At 45.2% G+C, this 9,463-nt stretch overlaps 1 protein-coding gene across 1 annotated transcript; it reads right to left on the minus strand.

The window, feature by feature from the left end:
* Window positions 1-1,589: 1,589 nt before the first annotated feature.
* On the minus strand, window positions 1,590-5,308 carry LOC147667589 (dnaJ homolog subfamily B member 1-like). The gene is made up of 3 exons (XM_086948803.1): window positions 4,898-5,308; window positions 3,183-3,760; window positions 1,590-2,528 (listed from the first exon to the last, which is right to left on the minus strand). The coding sequence occupies exons 1-3, from the start codon at window positions 5,106-5,108 to the stop codon at window positions 2,298-2,300; spliced, it is 1,020 nt and encodes a 339-aa protein (XP_086804929.1). The 5' UTR covers window positions 5,109-5,308; the 3' UTR covers window positions 1,590-2,297.
* Window positions 5,309-9,463: the final 4,155 nt, after the last annotated feature.

Below are 9,463 nucleotides of genomic sequence, written 5' to 3' on the forward strand. Positions count from 1 at the left end.
AGGATGCAAATGCATCGGTAAGGACTTGTAAATGAGGATAGCCTGGAAGCAGTACCTTATTTTTCTTGTTACCAGGCAGTCTTCATTTATATGAAATGGTTGAAGTGTAGAAAATATATGAAATTGTAATCGAATGCCCTGAGGCACAGTCGGTGAGCAGGCTGGCCTATGCAAAGATGTGGCTAAAAGGAACAAAATATTCAGTAACTATTTTGTAATTTTTTGCTAGTTAACAGCATATAAAAAAAAAAACAAGACAGTAAATGAAAACAAATGACAAGTTAAACTAATCAGTGGAACATATACTTTTTAAATTGTGCAACCTAAAGTTAGAAAATGCAATTACTGTAGAGGTCTGTGTGTGATCAGTCAGAACTGAATCTTAGTTGGTGCAGTGGAACTAAGGACATGTGCATTTATGATGTGACAACATCCCAGATTATGTCAAAAAGCATGATGCATATGTAGATCATTTACAACAATATAATTGAGTAATACGGCTATACCCAAAGGCATTTGTAGAAGTGCCCATTAAAAGGACATACTCCAGAACTCAAATTGTAACACCCTCACATCACCTCTCAAGAATACATGTTGTCACTGTGCAGCTCCAAGTGACTCCACCAATTAAAGCCAACACTGTTCCCAAGCAGCCCTTATGTTTGACGCGTAACCAATTGTACCAAACTGAATGGAATGAGGAGCCACCTAAACCTCAGGCCACTGGAATTATACAGCAAGGGTGGGCTGAATCATGTGGGAGGGATGACTAAATTATGCAGCAAAAGGGCAAATTATGTGCGGACTGCAGTACATTTCATGATAAAATAACTTATTTTGGCATGTTTGTTGACACTGTCTGGGAAAAGGTTTCACCACATCCATACTGGTTTAATACAAAAATATAGCAATATGCAACAGAAAAGCGACCAGTTAACCATTGACAAGGGCTTTTCACTGTGCAGTAGCACATCTGTGTTTCAGTAACTTTTTATCCATTTGAGCGAGTAATGGGCATAGCGCAGGTAGGCTTCCCATTGAACCAAATGCAAACAAATAGCTGTAAGATATGGGAGAGGGGAGAGACTCATCACATTCTACAGAAGGGTCCAGACTGTGTTATGCTGCTAGAAACCATTTATGTTAAAATCAACAGATTATGCAGATGATGGATTATGAGGGAAATGTAAAAATCCTCGACTATGCAGAAAACACCATGGCTGCACAAATGCATAATTCCTGTCGGCCGACCAAACCCTTTAATTGCGGTTTTACGATTCGTCCTTGCTATTAGGAGTAGTCAGTGTACACATCTGCCTGACCAATTTCAATGTGTGACACATACAGTGGGATCTGTATTGCTCACTTCGGCGACTAGAGAGCAAGTTATTTACAGTAGAAGGATAAACTTTATTTATTGGTGTTCACTTTAATTTGGTATAAACTAAGACTTTGCAAAGAAGGACGCCAACTGTTTCCTATCAGACTCGTGCACATACCTCTCTGTATGTGCCACTTACACAAGGTACCAGAGTTCTCCTTTTACTGACAATGTTCCTAAGTAAAAGGCAAAAAGATACACAACACTGTTTTAAAAAAAGATATTTTAATAATTGTAAGTAGATTACTTACAAGAGGTGAGATTTACAGACTTATATACATAAACACTGTCCACGGTTCTCAGAAGCTCCTTTAACAGAAGCAAAGGCCCTTCCATCTGAAAATGGACATTACCAAGAGATGAAAGGATTTTTAAAAAAATGAAAAGTATTCCAACCCCTAAAAAGTCCATGCAAAGGATGGGAAAGTTAAAACCTCTCCCGGTCCAGTTACATCAGATAGCGACTTTGACACTTCATGAACAAAAACAAGTGCTTTCCCAACTCACTGAGAACACCCCTCACTCAACTGCATCCAGTCAGGAGAAACGGTATCCCCGTAAGGATGAATGCGTTCAACAAACATTAATACAACTCCACTGTGCGGATGTAAAATTACCCTCCGTGAGCAGTGAAGTCACAATACCCCGCTTTATATCCGTGAAAAACAACGGCTTGCAAAAATGCAACCCCCAGCTTCACACCGAGACTAACTTTGGTCAGGTCTTGTGCAGGTAAAAACTTAACATAAAACCCGTTTTAATATAAGAGTGCTTAAGCATGTTACTATTGAATATGTCTTTATAACTCTTGCTTTTTAAACAGTTTTTCTTAAAAAGGAGGCCGTGCAACACCCTCTCCTGCCAGATATGGGCCATAAACTAACATCAACAGTCCAGTTAGATTGTCTTGTTGGGACTATGCGGGCAGTATCCGCTCCAGTACTTCCTTCGAGGAAGGAGAGATTCGGTCTGGAAACTTCACTTCAAACTCGAGAATGAGGTCGCCCCGCTGCTCGGGAGCTTTGGGAAGTGGGAGTCCTTCTCCTGGGATTCTCCGCTTCATGCCTGGTTTAATGACGTCCTTGAAGACGGTCGGGATGGTCCTACAATCCAGAGTCGGGGCATTGACGGTGCATCCACAGAGCGCCTGAATGAAACACAAACACATCTTCAGTTAGAGTGCCATCACTCGCTTCCCCTTAGTTAGCATCAACTATACGGTTAAATTATACACCCGTTCCTGATCTACCCATTTTAACCATTTCCCTCACGGCTAACAACGCTCAAATACTAGCGTGTTACTATCAACTCTAATAGAGGCGTCTCAAGAGGGCCTCGCCAACTACCCCCAGACATAATTTCCAGATTGGGGGGTAAATCATTCGCTTTTTACCATAAGCTTCCTAGCAATCCTGATCCCACATCATAAACGCAATAGTGTGACAAGTGGTAAAAATATTTCATCAGCAGTCATGTATTTAGACCCCAGCTATTTAGAATGATATTAATAACCAGTGACAGGCGTACTGTTACCGGCCCGTGCTGCCTTTTCAGTGCAACTCAAGCACTGGACCTACCCCTTAAGTCCATCCAGGATAGCTTTTATTAGGTCTCCATCCTCACTGAATGAGGAGAGGGGTCTAAACACTCGCAGATTAGGAGTGGCCGGCTTGAGACAGCCGACAGCAGGTATTAGGGTATGGCCGTTTAAATAGGAGCTACAAAGTGTTACCCCTAACAACCCCCCCCCCCCCCCCGCAACCGTAGCCAAGAGGTTCTTTGTAGTGGCACCGTTTCTTACCTCTCTAAGGCTGATTTTTGCTGGGTAGATGATGTCCGAGCCGTCCCTCTTAAAGACTGGATGGGGTTTATCTTTCAGAACAAAGACTATGTCGGAGGGGATGTTTGTGGGCGTTTCATCTCCCTCCTTGGGGAAGGTAATCTTCGTGCCTTCTTTCCACCCTTTCTTGATCTCTATGGTTAGGATCTTGTCCTCGGAGCGTGCGGTTCTGCCGTCTGGATTCAGGCGCTTGTGCGAAATCTTCATTTTCTTGGTGCAGCCGCTGTAGATCTCTTCTAAAGACACTTTAAGCTCACGCACCACTGGAGGGTCTTGCTTTTTGCTGGCGTGGTGGTCACGTCCTTGCCGGGCCCGCGGGAAACCCATGTTACCGAATCCACCCATTCCGCCCATCCCAAAGCTGGCAAATGGGTCATCAACGTCCATGTCCTCGTCGCCGTTGCGTGCACTGAAGAACGTATCAAAAGGATTGCGGCCTCCGAAGAACTCCGAAAACATAGCATGAGGGTCGCCGTGGAAAGTGTAACTGAATGAGGGACCATTGGGTCCGCCGGGACCGCCACCTCCGCCCTTCAGACCTGAAAAAGAACAGAGTTTATTGGAACTGCTGTAGATCACGCATGTGCAACTTGTACTATTAATGTAGATCACACATTTGAAACTTGTACTATTAATGTAGATCACACATTTGAAACTTGTACTATTTACACGATTTTTAAACATACAACTCCTTCGAAACAAGCACAATCTACCACCAACAGTACAATCATATGTGCTAGCTTAAAATGGCTTTTCTACGGTAAAGTCACACTTGACAGTTTCTTCTGCAACTGTCAAGGGACGTGGACTTCTCCCCGTCAGAGCAACATAACTTCACCCCAGACACCACTCAAAACGGTCATCAACTACACTTAATCAAGCTTCTTTCGAAGATTATGTGAAAGGCTGCCTTCTGTTGTGCTTAAGGCTGAGATGTAGACTCATCCTTCGGCACACGACGGCTGACCCATACGGCCTTGAATGTGACAGGCCTGGATTGTCTGATCAGCTGAGTGAGGCCAAAATCTTCCAGTGTGAAACAGGGGCACTAACACAGACTGCAAACCTAAGGGTGAGCTGAGGTAGCCAAGCTGAACAAGCCAACACAAGCAGGGCACACACCCAGTACAAGACTGCTCCACGCCCACATTACCACTGAGTGAGCCTCGGTTTGGTCCAGAGAACAGAAAGAAACTGAGTCTCTATTCATCTGATCATGGGACCTTAAACTGCGACCCAGTGGCCCTCACCCCACTAAGCTATGCACTTGATCACACACAGGCTTCTACGATCATCTCACTCGCGATTTATTTTTTACAGAACCGGTCATCTACCTATCCATACTTCTTGAAGTCATCCGACCGCTCTAGGACCCTGGATCCTCATGGGCCTTTTGTTCGGTCAACTACCTCAGTATCCTCTACCACCAGCCAACAAGGGGCCCGACACAGACCGCTGACAAGAAACCTTCAAGACACCTACGTACACCACAAGCACCCAACGGTCCCTCGACCTACTTCAGTACTGACAGCCCCCATTACTTGCGCTTGTTATTAACAGACTGTGCCAGCCCCTTTCACCAACCTCCACAGACCCCGACCGCATCCATACTGGTCCATGGCTCTGAAACCCCTACCTCCCTCCCCTGTCCCCTCAACTACCCAGCGCCAACTTACCTTCTTCACCGTACTTATCGAAGATCTCTCGTTTTTTGGGGTCGCTAAGCACGTCATAAGCCTCGGCGATCTCCTTGAAGCGGTCCTCGGAGCCCGGCTCCTTGTTTTTGTCGGGGTGGTAGCGCAGCGCCTGCTTACGGTACGCTTTCTTGATGTCCTCCTCGGAGGCGCCGTGAGCCAGGCCCAGGATTTTATAATAATCTTTCCCCATGGTTGCTAGGAGAAAAGTCGCGCCACTGTCACAATATCACGCCACCAAGTACAGTATATGTTGTTACGCGATCATCCAACCTCGCACCTCCAAATACTGGATCCTTACGCCTCCCGCGCCCTTTATAGAGCAACAACAGAAGCTTCCAGACTTCACTAGAAGCTTCCAGCAGGATCCACTGGCTGCCTCCCTATTGGCGTGCCAGAGGGCCTCTGCCACATCCCTTTCTACAAGGCTCACCAATCAGAGGTACTCAGACACGTTACTATGGGCGGGTCAAACGAAGGACGGTCGGAGGCGTTGCCATTGCGATACTTGCGGCCATGTTAGGATCAGGCAAGATGTGGTTGTCTGTTAAGCCAACGACAGGCAAACTTTCTTAGGACGTTAAACCTGATCTAATCATGGCCGCCGTTGTTATAATGTCACGCCAACTTCTCTTAAAAAAAAAAAGAACTTAGCACAAGTGTGTTTTGTTTTCGCAGTTGATGGTTATGCCAGAAAACGAAATGATTTGCGCTGCTCTTTAACGCTGCCTCGACAACAAAGTTAGAGACGTTACATACTGTCATGGTAACCTAGAAACAAAAAAAGGCCAACTCACCAGGAAGAGTAAATGACGCTGTCTTGACAAAGTGCAATAAACTTTCAAAGACCCCTAGTTCTATGGCTTTACTAGAGGCTCGGATTATCCTTATTGATCACAATTCTATGTCTTTGAGCGTTATTCCACTGCTTTAAAGCAGTGCATGGAAAAAAATAATATGATAAAGATGGAAGTTAACATTTTATTTTTTGTAGTCCAGTTGCCAGGGTGGGGCTGGGGTCCTGTGAGGTTGGGGAGGAGCTAGTGGCTGCTGCTGCCCCTAAAGTGCCCATGACTGTTTAGCAGGTCCGAGAGGGCCAGCCAAACATTCATGTGCACTTTGCATGTTCTCCACCCAGGTTGGAGAACATGCCCAGGCTCCAGGGCTTTAAGTGGGCCGGGTTTCACCAGTTTTTATTTATTTATTTATGCATTTTTATATAGCGCGGACTTTACCCGAGGGCGTCAGAGCGCTTCACATTAGGAACAGAAATGAAACATAATGAGAAACATTATAAAAGAGCAGATTACAAAAGCATACGTTACGTTACATAAGGTAATAGTGACAATTGTGAGCAAACAAAAACATGAGGTAGTAACAATTGTGAGCAACCAAAAATACATGAGGTAGTAAAGGTAATAATGACAATCGTGAGTAAACAAAATACTTGAGGTAGTAAAAATTGTGAGCAACCAAAAATACATGAGGTAGTAAAGGTAATAGTGACAATTGTGAGCAAACAAAATACTTGAGGAAGTAAAAATTGTGAACAACAAAAAAATCCATGAGGTTGTCAAAAGTGCATAAGAGGAAAAGTGACAAGTGTGCAGTTAAAAGAGAAAACAGAGTATAATTTGAGGTATAATACTGCAATAAGTGCTAGGCACAAGAACAGGCGTTACGTATGCAAGGTGGCACTTGTGCAAGTATCAAAGGTAAAAACATGTGAGAGGTAGCAACCGTGTGTTATAAGGGCAAAGTGTTGTGTGCACGTTACAAAAGGGCACCGAACACAAGTACATGGAGAATACTGCAAAAAGGCAGACACTCCCACCACAGGAAAACACTGGGAAGGCACTCCCATGGTCATGGAAAGTAGAAAATATCAGTAGTGGGAAGTCTTCCTCCGAATAGCAAGAGGACGTGAATTACTTTTGGAGGTGTCTCTGGAGGAGGAGAACTTTGAGGTCCCTTTTGAAGGCCTGGGAGGAGGCGGTGGTCCGGAGCTCAGGCGGAAACGAGTTCCAGATTCTCACTGCGTTGCCTGAAAAGGATTGGGCCATTGTTCTTTCCTTCTTGAAAGTGGGAGGTTCAAGCAGTAGATTCTCGGCATTGCGTGAAGGTCTAGAGCCTCCAGAGAGTTTCAGTTTATTCACCAGGTAGCGGGGAGAGGAGGAGTGCAGGGCTTTGTGGGTGATACAAGCGGTCTTGTAGATAGCTCTAGCCTCAAAGGGAAGCCAGCGGAGGGTGGATAACAACGGTGTGATGTGATCACTTCTTTTGGCCCCATAGATGAAACAAGCTGCTGAATGGAAGACAGACTTAAGTGGGGACAGGTGAGATTTGGGGAGGCCAGTAAGAAGAGAATTGCAGTAGTCTAGTCTGGAGAGGACCAGCGATTGCACCAGGGTTATAAGGTCCTGCTCCGGGAAGAAGCGATGGATTCCCCAAAGAAGGCGCAGTTGGTAGCGAGCAGATTTTGCAATAGAATTGATGTGGGGAGTTAGATTGAGTTTTTTGTCTAGAATGACACCAAGAGATTTAGCGCTGTCGACAATGATGGGTTTGTTGTTTAGTAGATTCATCTGATCCATCCATGATTGAACCGGGGGAGGAGAGAGTGAGGAGGAGAAGAGGAGGAATTCAGTTTTGGAGGGATTCAGAATTAATTGATGAGATGACATCCAGTTTTGAATGGAGTCAAGAGTAGATCTTAGGATGGAGAGATCATGAGTGGAGGCAACCTTGAGGTAGAGTTGAGTGTCATCTGCATAGAGATGATAGTGAATCCCGGATTTGCTTAGGAGGTTTCCCAGTTGTTCTAAGTAGAGATTAAACAAAGTGGGTGCAAGTATAGAGCCTTGGGGAACACCTTGACCCACCGCCACAGGAGAAGAAAGACTGTTCGCTATTTTGATCATTTGAGATCTGTCAGAGAGGAAGGATGCAAACCATTTAAGCACAGTGCCCTCCATGCCCATTCTCTGTTGAAGAATATTGAGGAGGGTGTTGTGATTAACAGTGTCGAAGGCTGCGGAGAGGTCAAGGAGAATTAGCAGACAGGACCCCCCTGAGTCGAGTATCCTCAGCGCATCATCAACCACTTGCAGTAGGGCTGTTTCAGTGCTGCAGTTTTGGATGAAGCCGGACTGACAATTGTCAAGAAGATCATTGTCCTTGATATGACGAGAGAGTTGTTTGGCTACACATCTTTCCGTTATCTTTGCAAGAAAGGGAAGGTTAGTGATGGGGCGGAAGTTGTTGAGGTCATTCGCATCAGCAGTGGGCTTTTTCAGCAGAGGGGTGACCTGCCCAGTTTTGAAGGGGACAGGAAGGGAGCCTTGCCAGAGGGAGAGTTGATCAGAGTGGTCCAATAGGAGAGGGAATGGGTATAGAAGTCAAAGGCAATGGCACTGGGGATAGGGTCAAGCGAATGGTTGGAGGGCTTTGTTTCGCGTATGCATTTGAGAAGGGCATCTTCAGATATGGGGTCAAAGGTCTGCCAAATGGCTAAGGATTTGCGCTCCTCTGGAGGTGTAGGATGAGCAACCTGACCTACAAGTGATTTCACCTTTCCATCGAAGAAAGTAGCGAAATCCGCTGCTCTCTTTGTAGAATCCTCCACCTTGGAGGTTGGGGGAGAGCAGCTCGGAGTCTTGATGAGATCGAATAGTTTTTTGGGTCTATTTTTGGCGGAATCAAGGAGGGTTTTGAAGTGCGTCGCTTTCTCAAGGAAGATGTGCTTGTGGTATTTGGATCTTGCTGTGCGAAGCAAGGCTAAATTGTCAGTGGAAGGCAATTGCCTCCATTGCTTCTCCAGGAATCTTAGCTCCTTCCTTTCCTCATAAAGGGAAGCCAGTGCTGAGCACCAGCAGCTTTTTAAAAGGGGCCTCAAAACTGGTCTCTATCGGGCTCTGTTTTGTGCTCTGGCACAGGTGGCACATCGATGTGCGCGTGCTCACACTCCTCACTTCTCACTAGTGGAGAAGTTACGCCATGACATCATGCCAGGTGAGCATTGTAGGGGAAAGGAAATCCTTTAAAGAGAGTAATTTTATCTCTGGATTTCCTTTCTCTTTTTGAAACTTAGGATCAGCAACATTGTTGTGTCACCATGGCTTTAAGTGGAAGCTTTTTCAATATTGTATACAAGCCATAGTTACTGCTTATTTTTCTTATGCAACTAACAACCATTGACAAAGCCAATAGTCCTGACTTCTTGTAGGTATAATGTTACTTGTTGTATCATATATTTAGATGCAATGACAGAAACAGCAAAATACACGTCGGGCGGCTCACTATGCTAAACACAGCTTTTCATCTTACATGTTTTTAAGCCACACCCTTAATTAGATTGACCATGCCCCTTTGAGAGACCCTCCAGTTTTTTCATCCCACTTAAAGCCCTGCCAGGCTCTCTTCCCCTCTCTGAGTGCCATACCATGGCTCTCTGAGTGCCATACCATGAGTGCCATACCATGTTACTCAGACCAATCACAACACTGCTGTCAGCAGGCTTGTGATTTGTCAGGACAGTCTGGAATCTTG

This window comes from Lissotriton vulgaris, unplaced genomic scaffold (assembly GCF_964263255.1).
Source record: "Lissotriton vulgaris unplaced genomic scaffold, aLisVul1.2 SCAFFOLD_823, whole genome shotgun sequence".
NCBI classification, from domain to species: Eukaryota; Metazoa; Chordata; class Amphibia; order Caudata; family Salamandridae; genus Lissotriton; species Lissotriton vulgaris.